We start from the raw sequence: 27,386 nt of genomic DNA on the forward strand, positions 1-27,386 counted from the left end.
ATTGGAGCATTAAAAAATTATGTTAAATAAAACTTTCAAGTTAAAAATTTTGTATCATCTCGATCGAAAGATAGTTCAATGAATTTATAAAAATTACAGATGGTGAAATTGTTTGCCTGGTTATTATCACATGGTTATTATTAAAATTACTCCTGGCAATTTTCTACAAGTACATAATGGTGAGAAACAGTGGCTAACTGCTATGCATGTTTAGAGAATTGGAAAAACTAGTTTATGGAGGACTTTAACAAATTTAAAATAGGTTAATCATGATATTAGAAAAAAACCTCAAGTTCTTAACAAAGATCTATTTTCAACTATTTAAATACATATTTTGTAGACCAAATCTGTAACTTGAACTAAAATACATGCTAGTGTTCTGCATCTTCTGATAATTTAATTGGGTACATTGTCCATGATGTTATTAAACAAACGTCAAGATAAATGAAAAATATTTTAAAAATCAATCTATTTGTGTATATAAATGAATCCTTCCCCCCTCATCATCGTCATCAGTACAATAACAAGGTTCAAACAACTTCAACACAGTAGAATTAATAATCATTTTCGAGAGAAAAAATGGTTACCGTTGAGGAAGTTCGCAGGGCTCAACGTGCTCAAGGCACTGCCACCATCATGGCCATTGCCACCGCAAATCCTTCAACTACCTATGACCAAACCACATATCCTGATGCCTACTTTCGTATGACCAATTCTGACCACTTGACGCAAGTCAAAAACAAAATGCAGCGCATGTGTAAGAAATATTTCTCTTTTCTTTAGGTGATGTTGTTCTTAATATTTTTGGGTGTAAATTTTCTGATTAGGTTTATGATATGAGAATTTTGATAAAGGAGATGGAAGAAAATAAGAGAGGAAGTTATTGGCTTTTAAAAACTGTCCTTTATTGCAGATTTTGCTGACTATATATAACAGTCTTACAAATGCTGTAGAGAATAAAATAGTGCTAAGAATTAGGAAAACAAAGCTATCCACTAACACTTTATGGCTTTCATGGCTTATTTTACGGAAACAACAGCTATCCACATTCTTCTTCCAGCTAGTGCAGTTGAGTGTGACTTATGATGCGGAACTAGCAAACAACTAAAGTAGACTGAGTCAATCTATGTTACCAGTTGAGTAAGTGGTAAGTTACCACAAATGGTGGCACCTAACATTCCTCCCCCTTTTAAAGATCCTTGTCCGCAAGGATAAAATCAGAATAGGATTTAGCAAAGCGCCATGCATTTTCCCAGGTCACATCTTCTACCGGTGCTCCTTTCCATTTGACTAAGATCTCAGACCTTGGACGATATTTGCCTTTATGAACGACACGACGGTCTAGGATAGTTTCAGGTTGGGGCAGAATGGTAGAATCCTCTGTGATTGGTGGAAGTTCAATAGAGCTCGGAGTGGCTGATCCCAAATACTTCCGTAACAAACTAACATGAAACACATTATGAATTTGAGAATTAGGAGGAAGGGCCAATCTATATGCCACCGAACCTACCTTTTCAATGATTTGATATGGACCAAAAAAATGAGGCGCAAGCTTCATTGAACCTCGAAAAGCAATGGAAGTCTGTCGATATGGTTGAAGCTTCAAATACACATAGTCTCTGACGGCATAAGAAACCTCGTGTCGATTTTGATCCGCTTGACATTTCATTCGATCTCGTGCCAGTGAAAGATTGTGGTGTAACTCTCGTAAAATGATGTCACGATCACGGAGGTACTCATCAACAGCTTGGATACGAGAAGTACCTGGAACATAAGCCAAAACACTTGGGGGTGGTATGCCATAAACGACTTTGAAGGGTGTTATCTTGGTGGCAGAATGAACTGATGTGTTATAACTAAATTCAGCCCAGGGAATCCATTCCAGCCATTTTCGTGGTTGGTCACCGAAAAAACATCTCAAATATTGCTCCAAGGTGCGATTTACGGCCTCAGTTTGACCATCGGACTGTGAGTGGTAACTTGAACTCATGCAAAGCTTGGTTCCTTGCAACTGGAACAGTGCTCGCCAAAAAGAGCTAATAAACACCTTGTCTCGGTAGCTAACAATGGATATTAGGATGCCATGGAGACGAACAACATTGGCGACAAATGCCTTGGCGACGATGATAGCAGTAAATGGGTGTTTCAAGGCAACAAAGTGGGCATACTTCGTGAGTCGATCAACAATGACCATGATAACAGTATGTCCATTAGAGGGTGGTAACCCCTCAATAAAGTCCATTGAAACATCAGTCCATATTCGAGTAGGGATTGGCAATGGCTGAAGCAATCCAGCAGACTTCATACAATCATTTTTGTATCGTTGACATATATCACATTGTTGCAAAAATGTCTTCACCGTCGAACACATATTAGACTAGAGGAAGCTGTGTTTAATACGAGAGAGAGTCTTATGGAACCCAAAATGCCCACTAGTGGGTGATGAGTGACAGTCTGTAATTATTTCTTGGATCAAAGTTGAAGTGGGGCTCAAGTAGACTTTGTTATTTTTAAACCACACTCCATCTCGGAAGACTAGTTAGTGGTGTTTGTTGGCTGTAATCAATTCCTTATAGAAAGGATCTTATTGAACTTCTTTTTGGAGAATCTGCCACTAATTTGCTTGTGGCATTGAAATGGATAAAAATTGAAATTCAGCTACACGTGATAAGGAATCTGCATCTTGATTTTCAGATCCCTTTCTGTATTCAATTTCATAATCATAACCAAGTATTTTTGGGAGCCATCGAGTCTGTGTCGGGGTAGTGATTCGTTGCTCGAGAAGGTATTTTAGACTTTTTTGATCAGTACAGACTGTAAATGGTTTTCTGAGTAAATATGGACGCCATTTTTAGATTAATTTGACAATTGCCAACATTTCTTTCTCATAAGTAGAGAGTGCCAAGGCCGATCCTTTTAAAGCTTCGCTGAAATAAGCTATTGGTCGATTGTTCTGAGAAAGGATTGCACTGATTCCAATTCCACTTGCATCACTCTCAATCACAAATTTTTGAGAAAAATCTGGAAGACATAGAACTGGTGGTGAAGTCAATGCCTGCTTTAATTGTTTGAAGGCTATCTCAACATCTGTATTCCATTGAAACCCATCCTTGGTCAAGAGTTGAGTTAGAGGAGCAACCATAGATCCAAAATTATGGATAAACTTTCGATAGTAACCTGCTAAGCCAAGGAATCCCCGTACTTCTTTTGCTGTGGTCGATGTTGGCCATTCAAGGACTGCTTGTATTTTGGTTGGATCAACTGCCACTCCTTGCTCTAAAATAATGTGGCCTGAGTAGTCGACCTGCTTAACTCCAAACCTGCATTTTGATTCCTTTGTAAATAATTTGTTAGTTGATAAGATTGTTAAAACTGTTCGCAACTGTAAAAGATGATCTTCCTAGGATTTAGAGTACACCAGAATGTCATCAAAGAAAACCAAAATAAATTTTTGAAGATAAGGACGAAAGAGGTCATTCATGAGACTTTGGAAGGTTGCGGGTGCATTGGTGAGACCAAATGGCATGACAATGAACTCATAATATCCTTCATGTGTTCAAAAAGTTGTTTTCAGAATGTCGTCCTCATGCACTCGAATCTGATGATAGCCAGCTCGTAAATCTAATTTAGAGAAGAACTTAGCCCCATGAAGCTCGTCTAAAAGCTCATTGATCATAGGAATTGGATATTTATCGTTGATTGTTATGTTGTTCAATGCCCGATAGTCTACGTAAAATCGCCAATCGTCGTCTGCCTTTTTCACTAATAAGACCGGTGATGAAAATGGGCTATTACTGGGCCTTATCAAGCCAGACTGTAAAAGCTCCTTCACCATTTTTTCTATTTCAGTCTTCTGATAATAAGGGTATCGGTATGGTCGCACACTCACAGGTTCTGCATTTGGCTATAATAGAATGCGATGGTCATGCAGTCGCTTTGGAGGTAAGCTCGTGGGTGGTTCAAATACTTAGGGAAACTCAGTGAGAAGACGATCCAGGTCAAGTAGGTATGAGTTATGTTGAGGGCCATTAACAGATGGAATGATTTGGAAGAAAAGTCCAATACCTTCTAGGCTATTGAGTTCTTTGTCAGTTAAAGGTTCCATGTTGGCATGCTTCAATCCTTGGAAAGTGTAGGGAACTTTTCCAACTTTGAAGGTCATGGTCAGTTGCTTGTAATCTGTCTCAATAGGGCCAAGAGTCTCAAGCCATTGTACGCCTAAGACCAATTGACATGCTGCAACGGGAAGAACATAATAGTCAGCAATGAGGGAATGACCTTGGATAGTGATGGTGAGTGCTTGACACTACCCAACACATTCTATTTTCTCTTGATTAGCCACCATAACTTGGAATTTCTTGTCTTGAATCACAGGTAACCCATATTTGCTGACTAAGGCTTGATCAATGAAATTATGGATACTGCCGCCATCTATGAGCACAGTTACATTTTTGTTTTTCAGCTTGTCTAAGACACGTATTGTTTGTGGATGACCGGTTCCTGCAATCACATGAAAGGAAATTTCAGGAATTGAATCTAGACACTCTGGCTCTTCTCGAGCAGTATTATTATCCTCGGAACCTAGAGGCAGTGAGTCTTCGATCATGAATAATTGCGGACGTTTGCAACGATGGCCTGGAATGAACTTCTCGTCACAATAGTAACATAACCCCTTTTCTCGTCGCTCTCGTACCTCTTGATTGGTGATTCGATGGAATGTTGTTGGAGGATTATTTGAATTTGAATTCACACGCTGATTTAGTAGGGGGCCTAGTACGCCAGCTGTTGAGTTGGGATTGACCTTTGGAGTCGGTAAAGTTGGTTGGGAGCGAAATGGTTGGCTTGGTTTCTTTTGTAATTGATGGCGTTCCTCAATCAGCCTAGCAACTCCAATTGCATCTGACAAGGAGTGAGATTGTTTAATTTTTACATCGAGACGAATGTCATCGCGAAGCCCCGTAATAAAGCAACCGATAAGAAAATTTTTAGGAAGGTCATCAACTTGGTGGGAAATTTTTTCAAAAACTTCTTGGTAGGCTGCTACAGTTGAGGTCTGTTTAAGTCTAGTAAGAGCTTCCGACGGGTCTTCGTAATCAGTTGGACTAAAACGATGAATGATCGCCTTGGTGAATTCATCCCATGTAAGCGGCCCACGAAATTTCGTTAACCACCTGTGTCATTGTAGGGCAATGCCTTCAAGATGGAAAGATGCTAGCTGAACTTGTTGGTTAGGTATAATATTTTGGAAATCAAAATATTGTTCTGCCTTGTAGACCCATCCAGTTGGGTCCTCGCCATGAAACTTTGGAAAGGATAATTTGAGGTTTTGGTGATGGTGGCCATTACTGGTGTTAGTGTGAGCAGCATTCAGGGAATGTGAAGATTCTCCCTGGAAAAATGGGTTGATTTCAGGATGGCTAGTGTGTGAGTTTCTCAAGGCTCGTAAAGCTTAAAGCTCTGTTAACACTGTTTGCAGGGTAGTATTAACCTGATCAAAACTTGATTCATGTCGGGCCAATATTTCGTTGACCTCATTGCGAAATTCTGTATTTGTTTTACCACGAGTATCCATGGTAGAAAGCTGAGACCTGTGGAAGCCTGGCTCTGATACCACTGATATGAGAATTTTGATAAAGGAGATGGAAGAAAATAAGAGAGGAAGTTATTAGCCTTTAAAAACTGTCCTTTATTACAGATTTTGCTGACTATATATAATAGTCTTACAAATGCTGTAAAGAATAAAATAGTGCTAAGAATTAGGAAAACAAAGCTATCCACTAACACTTTATGGCTTTCATGGCTTATTTTACGGAAACAACAACTATCCATATTTTTCTTCCAGCTAGTGCAGTTGAGTGTGGCTTATGATGCGGAACTAGCAAACAACTAAAGTAGACTGAGTCAATCCATATTACCAGTTGAGTAAGTGGTAAGTTACCACAAATGGTGGCACCTAACAGTTTAATTGTTTCAGAAGAGATTCAAAAAGAGAAAATAACGACATTTCAGGTGATAGAACCACTATAAAAAATCGGCACACATATACTAGAGAAGAAGTTATCAAAGAAAACCCAAACATTGCTACATACAAGGCACCTTCGCTGGATACTAGACAAGATATGGCAGCAACACTGATACCAGAGCTAGGGAAGCAAGCTGCAGTTAAGGCCATTGAGGAATGGGGCCAACCCAAATCAAAAATCACTCATTTAATCTTTTGTAGCACCATGGGACCATTCATGCCTGGCTATGACTACCAATTTGTGCAACTCTTAGGCCTTGACCTATCTATTAAGCGAGTCATGTTGTATCAACAAGGTTGTAATGGAGGTGGCATTATACTTCGTATAGCTAAAAACCTAGCCGAGAACACCAAAGATGCACGTGTCCTCATTGTTTGTGTTGAAATAACTATTGCTGGTTTCCATTGCCCTACTGAATTTGATGTTGACATTCTTGTGAGTCATTCCTTGTTTGCGGATGGTGCAGCAGCTCTTATAGTTGGTGCTGATCCAATTCCAAATATTGAAAGGCCAATATTTGAATTAGTCTCTGCAGCCCCAACATTAGTGCCTAATTGTCCTGGGGCAATTTGTGGGAGTATTCGTGAGCATGGACTTACCATTCATATTGGGAAGGAAGTTCCTGACATTATTGCAAATCATATAGAGAGTAGACTAATTGAGGCATTCCAACCTCTAGGTATCTCAGACTGGAACTCAATCTTTTGGGCTGCACATCCTGGTGGGCCTGCAATTTTAGACCAAGTTGAAGCCAAGTTATGTCTTAAACCTGAGAAGTTACATGCTACTAGAGACGTGCTTGCAAAGTATGGCAACATGCCAAGTGCGACTGTATTGTTTGTTCTGGATGAATTAAGAAAAAAGTCAACTAAAGCTGGGTTAAAGACAACAGGAGAGGCTTTAGAATGGGGAGTGCTTTTCGGGTTTGGTCCAGGGCTTACTATCGAGACCTTAGTCCTCCACAGTGATAACATTGCTTAAGGACTCGATGAACTTGAAATACTTTGCATTCTTGTGAGTTTTTTCTTTTTTAAAATAAGGTTATATGTCTACACCTTTTACTTAAAGGAGAAATGTTCAAGTGTGTTCGAAAAAAAAAAATTATGATTTGAAAATTGGAGATTGTGCTTTAGAATTAATAAAAATCGAAGTTATTCTTCAATAGAGATGAATTCTGTGCCAGCATTAATTCTCTTATATCTGTAGTTAAAAAACATTGAGCAAAGTATGATTATATGTCAACAGGCGTGCTTACCAATTACCGTTAAATAATAAATACTTGATAATCAATCCAAAAGAAATTATTTTTATTTTCTTAAACTCAGTTATATTTATTGCTATACCTCCATAAAAAATTAGATTTTTGCATGTTACATTAAGGGTTGTTTCTCATGTTTTGTTTCCCTTAAAAAACATAGAGAGAAACAAAATAAATTATATTATATAATTTTGGTTAGTTTCTTGTAACATGGATGAGTATACTCAGGGGTAAAATGGTCATTTCTCATATATGCATGATTATTTTGGATTACTTCTTCAAATAGTGGTTAAATTAAATGAAGTATTTGATTTTAAGTCTATGTACTATCATGCATGAAAGATGCACGTCCGTACCACATCAGTATTTTAGACAAAACTCACATAGACAATTTAAAACTACATGCACAATAGTGCACACAAAAAGTGCTCGCCCGTGCAGCTTGTTATGGAATTGCCTTTAAATCTAACACATTACCACAATTATGGAGGTTATCCATAATTCTTGATTGTGTTTTTAACCCTAGAAGAGAGAGAGAGAGAGAGAGTTGCTTCTAAAACTTGTGTGTTGCCAACAACAGGAAGCAATTTGGGTAGAAAAGGAGGAAGAGAAGAAAAGAAGAAGACTGCATTAAATCGTCCAGCTTCGACAATCACACAAGTAAGATGACCAATCTACGTTTTTTGTTAAATGATATATTCTTGTTGTGAGATATATATATATATATATAAAATATGGTTTTGGGAAATTATGAGAGATTAATCGAAACATGGTGATATGCAAATATATAGGAAATTTTATATGATTGTATGTGTGTTAAGGTTGGTTTATTAGGTATGCCATACACTGATATTTAAAGCATATATGAAAATATATAGGCTGATGATTAGAGAAAACATGCTAATTTGGGATTGATGTGTGATGAACATGATCAGTAGAAGCGTATAAAATTATCTATTATGTAAGAGGTTCCGATCTGTGATGTTTGAGCCTTAATTTAGTGCACTTATGATGGTAGAAACATGTTAGATTAAGTGTTGAATTGTTAGAAATTAAGTAACATTCAATCAAACTTGAAATAGAAAAAAAAAATAGGTTTCAAGATGTCATGCACAGTTGTTCCAAGCTATGGTTGTGACATGTCCGAAATATACGTTTTTGTACGCCTTGTATAGTCATGCACCCAACAATGCAAGCCCATGTAGAGGTCATGTATGACCATCCATACTCCATAACTTAGGATGTGGTATACACGGTCGTTTATTGACCTAAATTACAATTTTACCCCTAAGATTAGAATTGACCATGACAGGAGAAGGATGGTTATACATAAAAGAGGATGACACGATCATGTATGCCAACCTTCCACCACCACTACCATAGTTATTGCCATTAACCACTAGCCACCACCCACCAAACCACCTTGATGCCACCAAGACCACAACTAACTGCCACCACCCACATGACCAACCTTTCATTGTAACGACCATTGCTACCTACTAACACCTATACATCACCCTATTGTCAACATGACCACAACTAACAGTCGCCACCCATATGACTAACCTTTAACCACCATAACTATTGCCACCAACTGACTCCCACCCATCACCTTGCTACCAACATGACCACCACTTATTGTCACCACCCCTGTAACCAACCTTTCATCACCGTGGCCATTGCCACCCACGTAACCACTTTGATGCTAGTAAGAGCACCACTAAATGCCACCACCCACATGACTAGCCTTCCACCATTATGTCCATAGCCAACTGTCGCCACCCATATGGTCAACCTTCCATCCACTTGACCACTCTAATGCCACTAGGTCAACCATCACTGATTGTTGCCACCCACATGACCAACCTTCGACCACCACAACCATCACCTCATGTTGCCACCTACTCGACCATTTATTTTTAACTAACGAATACCTATCAATAGACATATGTTAATGCAAAACTTGTGCTAGCTCTCTTGGAAAAGAATGTTCATTAGAATGAAGACGTCGTGAAGTGCATAGACATGACATAAAACCCATTTTATGTTCCACGATCACCTAGGTTAGGTCTGTTGTCTTTGAACATAGGTAGTCCATATAGTAAGGATGATTTGCCACATACATATGAGGTAAAGACAACCCCCAGACCTTCTACTCTATCTCATTTGTTGTCACTGAATCAGGTTTATATCACATATTGGGTATGTTTGAGGAGAGGATTCTAGATTGATTACTAATGTGTATGATTTAGTATTATCATATTTTGACATTTTCATAAGGTAAACAAATAACTAAATCAAAAGGATAAGGATTTTGGTATCCCCTTTACAAGATTCGCTAGTAAATCTTTAAAACAAGCAATGTATATATTATGTAAGCTCAACTATCCATGTAATCGATTTAGGGATTAGAGTATGCTAATCTAGTTTAGTAGGTTCAACTAAATTAACTTGACTTTTATTCAAAGATACCAAGACATATGCGATGGTTAACATCCTATGATAAGAGGAGCACTCATTGATTTGTCCTTCGTACGGTGAGGTAAGTGAATGAAATGAATCACAGGCAATTTGATTCTCAATGACAACAAATTGTGGCAGATTAGTCATAGGCTAGGGTGGTACATGAAAGTTAATCAAATTTGCATGTTGAATACTACTCATACCATTGGTATCATTATTAACATTCATTGTATCCTCAAATATAGGTTCATTGACCAATATATCATCCACTTTATCACCATAGTTGAATGCATCCTAAGTTGGAATGTTTTCTATAGATCCTCATACTCAACTCTATAGTTGACATGATAACTCAATATCGAGCACATATGTGAGATCATCCTCATCAATATCATGATGGGTTTTATTCATGTTAAAAACAACCTTATCCACATTATATTGCAATTGTTAAACATTAATGTCAATCCTTAATAGAGGTACAATTGTTAGTTTTAGAGCGACAATCAAATATACAAGAACTATTTGGGACATCTTCTAAGAAATAGTGGTCACATGATCCTCCATGTCATAAGACATCTCATTGATATAATTTTTGGTCTTATGGCTATATGGATAAAGTTTCATCTATGATCAATATGTAGACTCTTATGCAATAACCCAATAAATCCCTCATAAGTCATAACCGATTGAATTCTAATCAATTATTGTTTGTTGCCATTGTAATCCATTATGTTTTGTATTTGCTCATCACCCTCTATATCCAACTAGAACAAAATAATCAAATTTGATATTATAATCAACCTTGAAATGGGCATATAAGTTAATTATTTCAAAAAAAAAATTGCACTGGGCCAAAAATTTTCATTTCACTTGACATTTCTTGCATACAGTCAATAGTGTAATTTGGTATGTATGTTAAAAAAATCAATTATGCCATCATAAAATATTCATAAAACCCTTGCACAATATGTGATGTAAAATTTGATATGATATCAATAAGCCCCTTCACGTCTTACATGGCAAAATTTTTCAAAAGGTGCCTACATGGTAAAATTTCAAACTCCTTATATCACACAATATAATATCAATAAGCCCCCACATACCTTGCATAATAAAATTTCAGTTAGGCCTTTGCATTGTAAAATATCAAAACCACTCATGCATCACACATAATATAATATCAATAAGACCCTTGTGCACCCTGCATGATAAAATTTCAGTAAGGCCTCCACATGGTATAAAAACAAACCCCTCATACTTTGGACATTGGAAAATGTTCATAAACACATCTCACGTGTCGCACATAAATGTGAAAACGTTTAGGTATCCTATTGAAAAAGCAAAAATCGGAGCCCAAACTTGAACTAACCAATTCTTAAGATTTAGGAATCAAAAGAATGGAACTAAAACCTACATGGATAGATTCCTACTTGAAATCTATCTAAATGGTTCTATGTATCCAATACCTTTCACCTTTTTTTTTTCTTTATTTACCTTCCTTAAATATCACCACCATTTCTCGCTAGGGTGTTACAGGTTCATTTATTACTTTTGAATCAAAATCACAACCAATCACTAATAGGCCAAAGTACTATTTCCCACCCACGTTTTAGCCTATTCTAAAAAAAACACCCATAGTATTTCAAAAACCTAAACACTCACCTATGAGTTAACTTTTATTGAAATTTTCTATTAGAAGCAAGGGTAAAATCATCATTTTATCGTTAAACCCTAAAACTGTAAAAATTTATATCATTTCCCCCCATAGTTTAGGAAACTAGCAATTTTTCCTCATGATTAAACTTTAAAAAGTTACATTTTCTCCCTTAGGGTTTCAATCAGAAGGAGAGGTTCACATGAAAAATTGAAACCCTGAGAGAAAAATGTAGTTTTTCAAAGTTTAATCATGAAAAAATTTCTAGTTTTTTAAACTAAAGGAGGAAATTATATAAATTTTAAGAATTTTAGGGTTTAAAGGTAAAATGATGATTTTAACTCTACTTCTAATAGAAGTTAACCTATGGGTAGGTATTTAGGTTTTTGAAATATCACACATGTTTTTAGAATAGGCTAAAACTTGGATGGAACATGGTTTTTTGGCCTCACCAATATCTCTCTATTCATTTAGGTTTTGTTGTATCATTCTAACATTTCCTTCATTTTCTATCATTTCCATTATTAATTCTTCAACCATTTCCACAATGTATCCAAAGTACCAGTTGTAGCCATGGAAACTAAAAAGTGGATCAAACTACAATTTCATCTTCACCTATCCTTACAAACCCATTATCAATAACTAACATAAAATATCACCAATTGATGTGTTGTGGGAGATTGAGATTAAGATTGTAGAGACTCATAATTAAAAAGAATCTAGAGAGGGAAAGTTAACATAGATATGAAAAGAAGGAGGTGGAAAATACTATTTATTTCATAGTAATGTTTATTACAACCTTATTATGTCTATATATGTTTTCACTATCCAACAAAAACAATCAAAAGGTGGCAATTGGCTACAGCATAATACTTATTCATATATATTTTGTATATTTCCTTTCCAAAAGACAATATTGACTTCTACTCTTGTGCATTGTTTTATTGTTATTGATTTAAATGCATGTCTGTTTTCCCCCCTTCAACAGACTTGTCTTCAAATCTAAAATTTGAAAATTGTAACTCATCTGTATATTTCCAAGTTGCTTCTAATAGTGCTAACCCTTGCCACTAAATAAGGAGCTAGGTAGCTATGACACTCTGTCGTTTTACCATTTGTTTGTCAAGAACTGCTATAGGAATTAAATTAGGAAAAGACAACATTCTAAGAATATCTGGTGAAGTGTGAATTTGAGTATGAATAGGTTTAATGAGTGATACGTGAAAAACATTATGAATCTTTATATTTGGTGGTAGTTTCAGCTTATAGGCTACAAGACCAATAGTATCCTGTATTTGGAAGGGTCCAAAATATTTGGCTTGAAGCTTGTGACTCCCTTGACATATTGACAATTGTCAATAAGGCTGTAATTTGAGGTATACCTAGTCACCTATCTGAAATTTCCTTTTTGTTCTTTTTTTACTTATCATCAGTTTCATCTTTTGCTAAGCTTTTATGAGATAATGCTTTAGAGTTTGCAATGTCACTTCCTTTGTCCTTAGGAAGGTGTCTACTACCTCTGTTTTTGCATCATTTGGAAAGTATAGAATATGGATGGGGGGGATGTATACATATAATGCTTCAAATGATATCATGTGAATATTAGAATGGTATGAAGTATTGTACCAAAATTCTACTAGCAACAGTTACTGATTCCATTTATGTGGTAAATCTCTAGTCATGCACCTTAGATAGTTCTCTATACATTTATTCACAACATCTGTCTAACCATTTGTTTGAGGATGGTAGGTAGTGGACACTTGAATTCCTACCCTTTATATTTAAAACATCTCCTGTCATACTCAGCTCACAAAGATAGATCCCGTATCACTAGTAATGGTACTTGGCATTCCATGAAGCTTATAAACATGGTCCACGAATGTATGAGCTATAGTTGAAACTAAGAAAGGGTGGCCAAGGCAAACAAAGTGTGCGTATTTAGTTAGCCAATCCACGACCACTAATATAACTGATTTTCCCTCTGACTTAGGTAGCCTTTCCATAAAACCCATTGTGATATCACCAAACACATCTGTAGGAACTAGTAGGGATTATAGAAGACCAAGACATGCTATGTTTCTGGTTTGTTCCTTTGACAGACTTGACACCCCCTAACATAGTTACATTCATCCTTTTAAATACCTTTCCAATTGACCATAGATGCCAACCTCTTGATGATCACATAGACTCTAGAATGGCTCCCAACTACAATGTCATGGACGAGTGCAATGATGTTTTGCCTCAGAGTGGGGTCTCTACAAAAAACATATTTCCTATTCTATTTTAATTTCCCTTGTATCCAAAAGTAATCTTTATATGTGTTGAGGCCTTACTACTTTGCTGGTATGATTGCTTGAAGTTGAGCATTTGCACTCCAAGAATTTTCAATTCTCTATAATAATTTGGATGTTAGTAAAATAGTAGGCAAACTATTAAATTCTCTTTCGGTGCTACTTGGCAGTCTAGAGAGTGCATCTGCCATCAAATTCTCCTTCCTTTTTTTGTATTGAATTGTTGAACTCATATTGCATGAGTTCAACAACCCAAGCTTACTGAGATGGAGTGGTAATATATTATTCGAATAAGAATTTAGAGCTTTGGTGATCTATTTTAATTACAAAGTGTTTAATCATCAAGTAAGGCTCCTATTTTTTTTTTTATAGTAAATAACATTTCCAACATCTCTTTCTCATAAATGGAGAGAAGTTGCTTTTTTAGAGATAAAGCCTTGCTAATATAGGCTACAAAGTGCCCCACTTACATAAAGACAACTTTAATTCCATCACCACACGCATTCGTCTCCACTAAGAAGGTTTTTGTAGGGTCAGGTAAGGCTAATATTAGAGCTAAATTCATGGTTGCTTTAAGCTTATCAAAAGCCTCTTGAGCTGCACTACACCATTAGAATGAATCCTTTGACTTATAAAGTAGTCATAGTATAGCTTCTTCAATATAAATCCACCACAAATTGCAATACTAAAATAACATGTCTGATTCATAAATTATGAAAATAGAAATCTTGCCCATCTGTCTCATGTAACCAACTGAGTTGAACTAGTGGCTCCTTTACATGCACCATTATTCACCTCTACTTGTAAAACCATAGAAAAGAAATGTGTAAGTAAAAGAACACTCAGTTAGTAGGTGGTCTCTTGGCATCTAGCAAAACGTAATTGAAATTGGCATTCAATGCTAGAAAATCTATGTGCTTATAACTCGACACCCTCATGCCTTAAAGATAGGTCATTTCACATAGTCTAATAAGACCTAACCTAAACTTCATTTATCTGACATCTTGTGAAAGCATTTGACATCTCGAGTGTCCATTAATTATTGTGTTTTGCGCATATATCGATCGAACTATCAGACCAACTAGCTATAACTTTACCTTTATCACACGCGGAGTTAATCATATTCCTTCCCTTGTCACATACGCATAATTACGAGACCACTAATTAAAAATCCCCCTCGAGTGACCCCAACCACGAACACATATGTGATACATCCTATTAACCACGTGAAAAACTAACTTTAAAGCTACCCCCTTATCATATTCCCTCCCTTATCACATACGCCTTGACATCAAGTGCATAATACATCTCATGAATATCTATCTCTCATATAACCTTGTTGCTTTTACATAGTTTGTCACTTATGCATACAACTAGTGGTTATCTAACTGTATATGCTTTTCTAAACTTTTGTTATTTTTGATTTGGATCTGACTCAATAAGGTTTGATGTTGCCTTTCATATAGTGTAACACCTTTAATTGGCCAAATAACCCTTTTTATGTTCACTCACCCTACAACCTTAGAACGAATGTCTTACATTTAAAACATATGAAGTGATCCCACGGAGTACCTTTCAAAATCCTGTTGGTGTCCTCGGGAGACAAAACTTCACGACCTAAACTAGGCCGATGCTTGGGTGGATTTTCTATTCAAGAGCCAAATACCCATTACTTAATTAATTCTTGGGTTACACTTGAAAATTTCTCAAAATTTTTAAGCATGCAATACACAAAATGTCTATGATTTTCACGGAATGGCCACTTTCATCTATTAGCAATTTTCCTCATGAATAATCCCAAAATACATAAACTTTACCAATGCTACGACTTCAATAATTCATGCCACATAATGAGCCCATGCATCCCACTCATGGAACAACCCTATAACATATTTAATAAACATCACTTACATAGTAAAAAAAACCTACACACTAGCACATTCACCCATGAAAAATCATCCCACAATTTTGCATGCATTAGCTGTATCAAAGCATCAAGATTTTGGCCACAATTCCTTCCATAAATATGTACCAAAATCCCGTAACACAGCCAACAAAAACATCTATCACAGCTGGCCAAAATCTCTAGGAAAACAAGCAGCAAATTATCGCACACAACACATAAACATACACCTAGGTTTAACACATAAGTATTATATTTTCAAAGGTATTTCCTTACAAAGTTCTTCACCAAGAACCCAGTGTAGTAATTGATTTTCTTATGAACTGATTTTCTTATTATAACTTTAATCAATACTCAAATAAGAAGACACTACTTTTACATATCCATCATAATTGATTTTCTTATGAACTGAAACTAATGTCTAAACTCCACCAATATATTTAAAAATATTATCACTTTTATCAAGTCATTGCCCACCAAATCCAAGCATGTATATCACTCCTACCATTTTTCTAATCAATTAATTAATTTTTTGAAACTAACAAGTGCACAGGTTTGTTTAAATCAATTAACTTCTTGAAACAAACAAGTGTTGGTTTGTTTATAAATCAAGGGGTCAAGCCAAACTATAGTAAATAATTTCATCCGCCTCCAGATCTACCCTATCCAAACATTAATGACAAGCAATTGTTTCCATTCAATTTTTTAATTCAAAACTCAAACAATTTTGAAATACTGAAATCTCACACTCTTCACACTCACACCCGTACGATTTGCACTTACATTCACACTCAGATCTATTCTATTTTTTGTTCTAATCTAGACAAATCAATAAGCAAACCAAAAATTGACTTGTTTCTAAACAAGTTTATGAATGTTTCAATTCATAAGTTACCAAACTTACAATCAATGTAATGATGCTAGAGTATGCTATAGAAGAAAATGTTGCCAGAGAAAAAACATGATTGAAGAAAAAGATAATTACCAAATAAGGGTATTATTGGAATAAAAATTGAGTTTTCTTAAAAGAGTAAATTCATTAAAAGTTTGCCTGAAAAGGTTTAGGCATAAATTTTTGTGTCTATTTTAATTAGGCCAAAAGACTTATTCCCATCTAAAGTATTGTAAAATCCCAAAATCATACCCTCCAACTTTCAAAAACCCACATACCCACCTATGAAGTAATTTTTATTAAAAATTTTAGTTAGAGTTCAAGATAAAATTGTTATTTAATAAAAAATTAAAAAAACTAAACTTTTATCACAATTCCCCCCTCAATTTGAAAATCTCACAATTCCCTCCTGAAATTTTCCTTCAAAGTTTGGAAAGTGGCCTCTTTTCTTTGGTGACGATCCACCATATTCGACTATTGACCATCCTCCCTTTCAACCCCTTTCTGACCACTGAACAATGAAATCGTTTGGATTTTTAGACGAATTTCGTATAGATTTCCAAACAATTTTCTTCAATTGGTGGTTGGAGAAAGGCCAAGAGGGAAGACGATCGACGGTCGAAGACGGCGGATCCTCTTTAGGGAAAAGAGAAAAAAGCCTTAGAGAAAAATTGTCATTTTTCAAACTTTGGGTAAAGGGAAATTGCAAGTTTTTAAAACTTGAGGGAGGAAAATGTGATAAAACTTTAATTTTTTTAAAGTTATTAGTAAATGACAATTTTACCCTTAACTTTAACTGAGATTTTTAATAGAAATTATTGCATTGGTAGGTATTTGGGTTTTTGAAAGTTTGAGGGTATAACTTTGGGATTTCACTATACCTTGGGTGGGAATATGTCTTTTGGCCTTTTAATTAATATCCCCTTGAAAATTGTAGGTGTTCTTTATAATGAATAAAAATCAAAACTATATTTACTCTAAGTTGAAATTTAGGCAATGCTTTAATTATCTCTTCTATGTGGTTGAAATTTTGAGCGAAGTATGATTCTTTGTTAACAAGCTTGCTTACCAATTAGCGTTAAATATTTCGGAATCAATATAATTTTTTTTTTTAATTTTCTTCCTCTCAATTATTTTTTAATTTTATACATTGAAAATTTACTAGAAGTTTGCGTGATTACATTAAATTAAATTAAATTAGATGATTGTTTGTTTTATTTCCCTTAGAAAACCTAGAAAAGAAAATATTATTTATTGTTAGAATATATTTTAAATATATTATTTTGGTTAGAATATATTTGAATAGATTTCGAATATATTATTTTATATATTAGAATATATCCTAAATATATTATTATTTCCTAGGTTAATAGATATTCTAAATATATGTTTTCCATTTTTATATTGTATATTGATTTGCATTTCTTTATATTGAATTTATGATAGGTATAAATTTATGTATTATTCAGATAGTTTAATATACAAAAAATACAATTTATTCATATTTTTACATGGTATTAGAGATGAGTATCCTCCTAACATTTTAGTTAGGCTCACTTATGTCTTCGTCTTCATGTCTGTGGAAAGTGAAAAAATGAATTTATTACTTTAGACACACTTATACCTTCACCTATATAGAAAGTGGAAAGATTTGGGTACGCTTATGCCTTCATCTATGTAGCAAGTAGAAAGATGAGTTTATCAAGTTCACTCATGCCTTCACATAAGTGGAAAGTAGAAAGATGAGTTTGCAAACTCAATTAAACAAACATTAAGTTTGTAAACTCATATTTCCATTTTCCACATAAGTGAATACATGAATCTGTTAAACTTATCCTTCTACTTTCTACACAGATGAAGGCGTGACCATGTTCGAGCTAAAAACTCATCTTTTCACTTTCTACATAAGTGAAGACATAAGCGTATTCAAACTAATAAACTCATCTTTCCACTTTTCTCATATATGAAAGCGAGGGCGTGAGCGAGCCTAACTAAAATATGTATTATTTTTTATATTATTTGCTTATTTAAGTTTGAGGAGGGTGTTAGAATATATTTCAAATATATTATTTCGGTTATAATATATTTGAATAGATTTCGAATATATTCTAAATAATTTATTTCCTAAGTTAACAAATATTCTAAATATATGTTTTCTTTTTTTATATTATTGTATATTGCTTGTATTAATTTTTATTATCTTATATAAGATTTATTATAGGTATAAACTTATCTATTATTTAAACATTTTAATATACTAAATATATAATTTATTCATATTTTAACATTTATAATAAATTAAATTAGATAATTTTGGCTTGTTTCTTCTTGTAGGTTGTAGTTTAAATTTGTTTAAGGATGTATTACTAATAACATTTTCAACAATTTATTCTTCTATATATTTTTAAAATTTTTTGAATTTTAACTATGTTTAGTATCAATACTATTTCAAGTTCAATGTATGAAGATTTAAAATACACATTATAGTTTTAGTAATTAAACATGAGTAATAATATATATACAAATAAATTTTACTAACTTATTCGTATAATCAAATATAACAATATGTAATTGGATAATTTTAAAACAAGATAAAATAAACAAGCACATTATTCAATTTCAAATTATTATATCAGTTTGTAAAAATAAGTTGATAATATTTGTTTATACACGCAACTTTATTTATTAAATATACTGCTATTTGTAAATATGCAAAGTGAAGTGTTTTGTTAATCTATGTGATGAGAAAATTTTAATTCTTGATCAGCAGTGACATAGTTTTTGAAATAAATGGGGAAGAAGAATAAAGCAAAGTGGACATGCATGTACATAAAAGCAAGAATCAAAGCATGAAAAGAAACATATATGAGAAGGTTAGAAGATAACCTACTCCTTTGCTTTAATCTTGATGTAGGATGATGGAAGGAGTCTCTTACTTTAAAGAATCTCAAAAAAGTTTCACTTCCAAGCCAAAAAACACCCAAACCCGTGGGGTAGAGAGAAGAGAAAGGAATGTTGTTTTTGTGACAGAAAGTTTGTTTCAAATGAGCTTAGTTCATTTAAGATAAACTAATGAGCCATTTTTATGTTGGTGGCTAATTAACAATTATGAAATTATTAATTAGTTTCTTTAAATTTTTAATTTAAACTACGATCATATATGTATATCAATTATATATATTAGTTACCCTAATTCCACTTCACAAATATTTTAAATTTTAAAATGTTACTTTTGTACCCATATAACATTTTATCTAATACTAATTTTAATTATTCTTCAGAAGGTGCTAGCCAACCCTAGATAATTTACTCCTTACTCTCAAAAGTTTGGTTTATTAGTGTGACATTTTAAGTTCACCATGACATAGTCCTAAGTCTTTTTTCGGACAATCCAAAAGTGCATTTGAAAACTCAACGATTATGGTAAACATCTAGCAATGTGTCGTAGCCCTTAAACCAAGATGAAGAAACACTCCATTGAACTTAATATCTCCAATCGTACATTTCGTGTAGATAAGATCTTTCTATCATCTAATCCTGATCAATTTTAGGTTCATGGTTAATCAAAACCCTAATTTTAATTCTATACAGATCGTCAATTGATATATTCAAAACACTTGATCATGAACATCCTTCATATAACTTACATTATACTTTGGCCAGAGATTTTAATTTCAAATATTTATTGACATTTGTTTCGAAATCAAATCTAGATCAAATCAGTGGATATCCTAAACTTAACATTTTCTTAGTCAACAGATTATGTCTTAATCATCATTCATCTCCACATACAAACAATGTATGACCAACATGGTCATTTTTCTTGAAACTATTAGTTAGAGTATTCATGAGCATGAGCTTACCTTTCATATTAGAAAGCAAGATACCAACCTTATTTCGAATCATATTGACAACAACCTAATATAGGTATTCCAATGTTTAGATATGTCAAATTGGAACTCAGTCTTTTGAGTTGCATATTTTAGTGGGCCTACGATTTTGAACCAAGTTGAAGTGAAGTTGGGTTTTAAACCTTAGAAAGCTACATGTGACTATAGAGTGTGCTCACTAAGTATAGTAACATGTCAAGTATCATTCTAAAGTTTGTCTTGGATGAATTAAGGAAAAAATTTACTAGAATTGAGTTAAAGACAACAAAAGAAAGGTTGGAATGGGGAATGCTTTTCGAGATTGGTGTTGGCAATATTGAGAAAATGGTCTCTCATAGTTTAAGGTGGATGTGATATGAGCTAGTTTGAGTTTAGATTGTTGTTCTACCCAAGATTGATATCTGACTAGTGTAGTAACACTTAATCTCACCATGTCGATGCTTCTTCTTCTTTAATGGTTTTTTATATTCTTTTTCTTCGGTATTGATTCTTTTTTCTTCTTTGACGATTTCTCTTTTCATTTTTTTCTTTTTGGCATCACTCGATCATGAGTTGACCACTATAGGTGCAAGTTGAGCACAAGTCATCCACCCTTCTCCATAGTGTTTACATTGCTTGAGCCTCCATATACTTGATATACTTTGCATTATTTTCTTTTTTATTTTAGGCCAAAAGACTTATTCACCCCCACCCCGCCCAAAGTATATTGATTTCCTAAGTTTTCCTCTGTTAACTTTGAAAATCTTATTTACCCACTTATCGGCGATTAAAATTAACTAAGTTCGTTAGTTATATCATTCCCCCCCCCCCAAACCTTAAAAACTAACATTGTCCCCCAACCCAAGTTTTCAAAAACAATATTTCCCCCCCTAGGATTTCCAAACTTTCAAATCAAATTTTTTCGACGACGACCGGTGATCTCCAAACACCTACTCTTCCTCTCTAGTGCCTCCTCCTTCTGGTCATGCATCTTCCGACGTCATGTGGCATTGTCTTTGTTAACGACGACGACGCCACACAGTGTCAAAAGATGCACGGCTGGAAGAAAAAGGCGCCAGAGAGAAAGAGTAGATGTTTGGCCATTATCGAAAAAATTAGATCTAAAAGTTTGGAAATCCTACTGGGGGAAATGTTGTTTTTGAAAACATGGATTGGAGGACAATGTTACTTTTTAGGTTTGGGGAGAAAATAAAATAAAATTTAAGTTTATTTTTTTATATTTCAGATAAAGTGATGATTTTACCTTTGAAACCCTTAAATTTAACCATCCGTAAGTAGGTAAATAGGATTTTATAAAATTAACGAGGGGAAACTTGAGAAATTAGTATACTTTGGTGGGAAAAAGTCCTTTGGCCTTTATTTTAATTTTTTAAATAGTATGATTTGTTTGTGTCCTTTTAATTAAAGGAAAAAGTGCTCAAGCGTGTTTAAGAGGGAAAAGAAAAAAGTATGACTTGTAAATTGTAGGTGTTTTTTATAATGAATAAAAATCAAAATTATATTTCCTCAAAGATGAAATTCATGCAATGCTTTAATTTTCTTATCTATGTGGCAGAAAATTTAAGAAAAGTATGATTATTTGTTAACAAGTGTGCCTACTAATTACCATTAAATATTTGAGAATCGATAATTTTTTTTTAACTTTCTTTTTCTCAATTATTTATATTTACACATTGAAAATTTATTAGAAGTTTGTATGATTACATTAAAGGTTGTCTCACTTTGTTTGTTCTGTTTCCCTTAAGAAACCAAGAGAAAGTAAAATATTATTCATAATAAATTAAAAGCCAAAAGACTTATTCCCACCTAAGATTTAGTCCATCCTCAAACTCTCACTCACAATGTTTTAAAAATTCAAATGCTCATTCATCATTCAACTTCTATTAAAATTTTTTATTAGAGTTATGGGGTTAAATATAATTAATCAATAATATAATTTTTATGAAGAACGACCTTTTATCATCCAGATCTGGACAATGAAACATCGTCCAGATCTATAAGAAGAGACGAAGGATGACAAAGCATCATCTTTCGTCATGTTTAGACAATGAGACGAAGGACGATGAAGCTTCGTCCTTCGTCTCTTCTTACAGATCTAAACGACACTTCGTTGTTCAGATTAGGACAATGAAGGGTCATTTTTCATTATCCTTTGTAGCCAGAGAAGACCTACACTTCTTCTTGATCTTCAGTTGGTTTCCTGAGCCACTAGAGATTAAACCTCAAAAGGGGGAAAAGTGAATTTTTTAAAGTTTAATTATGGGGGTAAATGTGAGTTTTTTAAACTGAGGGTGGAATGATATAAAGCTTTTAGGTTTTAGGATTTATGGATAAAATAACGATTTTACCCCTGCCTCTAACTAAAAATTTAGATTACAGTTAGCCTATGAATAGCTATTTGGATTTTATATCTGCCATGAATATGATTTTGAATTTCGACTAAAACTTTGGTGGAAAATTGTCCTTTTCCTATTGAATAAAGTTGAAATAAAATAAAAAATAAACAATTTAATCATTTAATCACATAACATCACATCATTATATATAAATAAATTAATAAAATTATTTGTACATAGAGTTTTATTTATTAAATATAGGGAAAAGGACAATTTTCTACCCAAGTTTCAGTCCAAATTCAAAATTATATCCACGATAGATGAAAAACTTAAACATCCACTCATGGGCTAACTATCGTCCAAATTTTCACTTAGAAGTAAGGGTAAAATCATTATTTTACTCATAAACCCTAAAACCTAAAAAATTTATATCATTTTCACCCTTTAGTTTAGAAAACTCACATTCACCCTTCATGACTAAACTTTGAAAAATTCACTTTTTCCCCCTTTCCAGGTTTCATTTTTGGTGGCTTAGGGATCTCGTAGATGATGGGAAGAAACGAAAGTTTTCTTTGACAAAGGATAACTCTTGTCATCCAGAATGGGAAGACTCAAAAAGAAGGATGATGTTTTATCATCGAGTCTAAATGACTGTACTTCATCGTCCTTCATAGTCAGATCTCGAAGAAAGATGAAAAGTATCAGTCGTCAGTCAGAATGATGGTGGCTGGAGAAGAAAACAAACTTTAGAGGTGAAATTTAAACTTTTCACACTTTGAGGATGAATTGAATGTTAGTTTTTAAAACCTGGGGGAAAAATGATATCAATTTCAAAGTTTTGACATTTATAGGTAAAATAATGATTTTACCCCTGTCCTTAACTGAATATTTGGATGGTAGTTAGTTCATGGCTGGGTGTTTGGGTTTTCTATGTGTCATAGTTATGATTTTGAAATTAGACTAAAAGTTGGGTGGGACATAGTAATTTTTCCCTTAAATATATTACTAACTGTGAATATGCAAAATGAAGTGCCTTATTAATGTATGTAATAGAAAAATTTTGATTCTTGATTAACAGTGAGGTAGTTTACATGTTAAATTTTGATTAATATATTATTAATTAATAATGAAAATATTTCCTTCATTCCATTGATAACAATTATCTTATCTTATATTTTGTTGTGATATTTATGTATGAAAATTAAAGTTGAACAAGAACAAATAGTGTTGGTGTATGTATTTATAATTTTTAAATATGCAAATTTGTAGAACTGCTCAGAGGGAAATTTGAAGTGAAACTATATATTGAAAAAGAAATGTTTGACAGTAAAATGTCTTATAGATGTAGTTCATGGTTTGATAAACCCGAATCGAGCTGATTTGTTTCAAAAAAGAATTTAGGGTTTTTTTTTTTCAACACTCTTCTTCCCAATTCTCAAAAGTCCTCTGAAAATGTTTCTTAAAACTTCACTTGTTTCTTCAAAATCATCTTTCAATGTTAGATTTTCATCTTCATCTATTCTTTCTTCAGTTTCCCAAAATCAACACACAAAATCACCACCCAAACACATCTCCACTCTTAAGCACCATTCTCAACTTTATAATTTCCTTCGTGTAAACTGCAGGTCAGGTAACTTTTCTCTTGATGAAGCTTTTGATTCCTTCAATTATATGATTCATATGCACCCAATTCCTGCTATGTCTTCCTTCAGTATTTTGTTTTCTGCACTTGTTAAGAAAAAACATTTTGATCAACTTCTTGTGATGTACACGAGATTCATTTCAGCTGGGTTGTTGCCGGATTTCTTTATTTTGAATATTTTAATTGATTGCTTAAGAAAAATGGCACGCGATTCTGATGGTTTTGTAGTTCTTGGGAGTATTTTTAGGAGGGGTTTTTACCCAAACGCTTTGACTTTTAACAATCTGATTAATGGTCTTTGTATGGCGGGCAAGATTAAGAAGGCCATTGAATTTTTTAGGAAAATGGTTTCGGTTGGTTGTAGACCGGATGTGGTTACAGTTGGGACTTTGATTACTGGGTTGTGTAGAACTGGTAATGTCACTGTTGCCCTTCAGTTGTTTGAAGAAATGAATAACGGGAATGGTGAATTTGGTGTCATTTGTAAGCCTGATATTGTTTGCTATACTACAATTATTGATGGTCTTTGCAAATATGGGTTAGTAGACAAGGCAAAGAAACTGTTTTCAGTAATGAAGACCAAGGGCATTAATCCAGACGTGATTACTTACACCACTCTAATTTATGGTTTGTGTAATACATCTAATTGGGAGGAGGCTAAAACTTTGTTTATAGAGATGTTGGAGGAAGGTGTAAAACCTAATGTGGTGACATTTAACGTGGTAATTGATAAGTTCTGTATCAATGGAAAGATGGACGAAGCCAATGGGTTGTTCCAACTAATGATTAATAGAGGTGTTAGTCCCAACACAAGAACTTATAACAGATTTTTGAGTGGTTTTTGCTTGGCAGGTCAAATTGATGATGCTAGAAGGCTATTTGATTCCATGGCAAGTGTGGGGTGTAAGCCTGATGTTTTTAGCTACAATATTTTGATGGAGGGTTTATGCTTGACAAATAAAATTGATGATGCCAAGGAACTTTTAGCCTCAATGTTGAGTATGGGATGCACACCTGATGTAGTTAGCTACAATACTCTGATCAATTGGTATTGCAAGAATCGAAAAATTGATGAAGCCTTGAATCTTTATGAGGAAATGACTTCCGTGGGAGTTAGGCCAAATGTTTTTGCTTATAATACCTTGCTATCTGGGCTTTTTAGGAACGGTAATGTCAGACATGCAAAAATGCTATTTGGTAAGATGCAACTTAGTAATTTGCCTCCCGACTTATTTACGTATAGTATTCTTATTGATGGTTATTGCAAAAATGGTTGTGTTTTGGAGGCTGTTGAACTGTACTACACTTTAATAAATCGAAACATTCAACCTGACATCACAACTTTCAATTGTCTCATTAATGGGTTGTGCAAAACAGGGAGACTCAATATTGCTTGGGAAATGTTCAACAGATTACATAGTAATGGCTTTGTTCCAGATGTTATTACATATAACATTATAATGCATGGATTTTGTAAGGAAGGAAAGTTAGAAATGGCAAGTAAATGTTTCTCAGATATGGAGCAAAATGGTGTTGCGCCAGATTTGGTCACTTTCAATATGCTTATGTCTGGTTTCTTGCAGAATAATGAGACTTTAAAAGTGGTGGAACTTCTTCACAAAATGAAAGAGAGAAATGTGAAACCAGATGCATCCATAGGTTCAATAATATTAGATTTACTGGGAAAGCATGAAGATTATCGTGAAGTCCTGAATTTGCTACCATCCTTTTCAACCCAAGAACCAACAGGATGTTGATTGTTGAGTAAGTGCATTTTCCAGGGGAGTGTAGCTTATCAAGAGAGCCCTGGCAAACGTTGAAGTTTCCATGTAAAGTTGTGTGCCACCATTGTAGTGGTGATTGTATTTATGTGAATCCATTAATAAAGAAGTCATATAATTGAAGTTATAGATTTTGTCTTCGTCTCTGTTGATTTGGCTTGACTACCAAGTTGCTATATTAGTATACATCTTTGTTTCTGACAGTTGCCTATTTTTGTTTTCAAAGGAAAATACTGACAAAGATGCTCGTAAGGGTGTTGATGGTTTAGCACCTAAGGCCACTGATCAAAGTGATGCTATTGAGAAATGGTATGATCATGAATGTCTCATCTGTGTACTCTTAGTGCTACTTGTAATATACATACATAAATATAGTCTCTACATTTGTTCGTTTTTACCAATCAATGTTAGTAGGAATCTTTATTTCTTTGGAAAGATGAATCCCCTTGATGAAGTCTCTAGTAAGAAGTTGGTGGTAGCTGATGCTAAGTTGAACCTCGATGATGGTGCTGCCTTCCTGGTAGAAGGGAATCTCTCTTGTGATCCATCACTAGAGGGTCCTTGAGAGGTTTCGATACATTTACTTCTCGATTTATTGTTTACGTGGAATAATTATTCTTAATAGTAACTGCCAAACAAGTACACGAAGATTCAAGTCTGGTTAGTGATTAAGAGAGTTGTGGTGCTTTTTGGATATTCTATATGGCAACAAAATTCTTCTGATTAATTTGGCGATTTTCTTCTACATCCTTTGATTTCTTTGCTCTTTTTGGTACCTAAGTTCAGTTATCTCAAAAATGGGCTTTTAAAGTTTGCTAGCAGAATGGAGTTTCAAATTGCGAGAGGAAGACTACTGCTATCACACAACACAAATTAGCCTTCTGCTTTAATTCATGCACTGAAAATAGGGCTTGTCTTTGAGGCTTGTGACAAAATTAGAGTCTCTCTTCTCAGCATCATCAACAATTAGATATGTACATGAGGAACTATTAATTATGGTGTCAACAACACTTGTGTGCAACAAATTATAAAGTAGTTTCTCACTTTGCATGATGTTATAAAGTATTTACTAACTTTTCCCACCAAACACCAAAAAGAAAAATAAAAAAGAAATTATAAAGTTCACATTTCCAAAATAATAAAAATGACTTCAATTATACATATATCCACCAATAGAAAAAGCCGCATTTCACACTAATTATGTTAATGGCAATCATAAAATTTAAGATGCATACAAATCCCTTAAGTGGTGG

General features: G+C 34.1%; 2 protein-coding genes across 8 annotated transcripts; both read left to right on the forward strand.

Moving 5' to 3' along the window:
• Positions 1 to 579: 579 nt before the first annotated feature.
• On the forward strand, positions 580 to 7,004 carry LOC123229290 (chalcone synthase J-like). The gene is made up of 2 exons (XM_044654997.1): positions 580 to 757; positions 6,010 to 7,004. The coding sequence occupies exons 1-2, from the start codon at positions 580 to 582 to the stop codon at positions 7,002 to 7,004; spliced, it is 1,173 nt and encodes a 390-aa protein (XP_044510932.1).
• Positions 7,005 to 24,068: 17,064 nt separating this feature from the next.
• On the forward strand, positions 24,069 to 26,829 carry LOC123229280 (pentatricopeptide repeat-containing protein At1g12300, mitochondrial-like). Of its 7 annotated transcripts, XM_044654976.1 has the most exons (4): positions 24,078 to 25,549; positions 25,730 to 25,759; positions 25,817 to 25,848; positions 25,936 to 26,829. In XM_044654976.1, exons 1-4 carry the CDS (start codon positions 24,163 to 24,165, stop codon positions 26,107 to 26,109), a joined length of 1,623 nt encoding a protein of 540 aa, XP_044510911.1. In that variant the 5' UTR covers positions 24,078 to 24,162; the 3' UTR covers positions 26,110 to 26,829. The 7 variants fall into 7 exon arrangements, with proteins under 7 accessions (XP_044510912.1, XP_044510906.1, XP_044510908.1 ...); XM_044654973.1 differs by having other exon boundaries at positions 24,075 to 25,759; XM_044654975.1 differs by having other exon boundaries at positions 24,076 to 25,549; positions 25,730 to 25,848.
• Positions 26,830 to 27,386: the final 557 nt, after the last annotated feature.

The sequence above is a fragment of the Mangifera indica genome, chromosome 11, assembly GCF_011075055.1.
Source record: "Mangifera indica cultivar Alphonso chromosome 11, CATAS_Mindica_2.1, whole genome shotgun sequence".
NCBI classification, from domain to species: Eukaryota; Viridiplantae; Streptophyta; class Magnoliopsida; order Sapindales; family Anacardiaceae; genus Mangifera; species Mangifera indica.

What these genes read in the sequence shown, in the direction of transcription:
- LOC123229290 (XM_044654997.1), top strand. Translation starts at nt 580, where the DNA reads ATGGTTACCGTTGAGGAAGTTCGCAGGGCTCAACGTGCTCAAGGCACT. An exon ending in AAACAAAATGCAGCGCATGT is followed by an intron (nt 758 to 6,009) that starts GTAAGAAATATT and finishes ACGACATTTCAG; the next exon opens with GTGATAGAACCACTATAAAA.
- LOC123229280 (XM_044654971.1), top strand. Translation starts at nt 24,163, where the DNA reads ATGTTTCTTAAAACTTCACTTGTTTCTTCAAAATCATCTTTCAATGTT. An exon ending in TATTGCTTGGGAAATGTTCA is followed by an intron (nt 25,760 to 25,816) that starts ACAGATTACATA and finishes ACATTATAATGC; the next exon opens with ATGGATTTTGTAAGGAAGGA.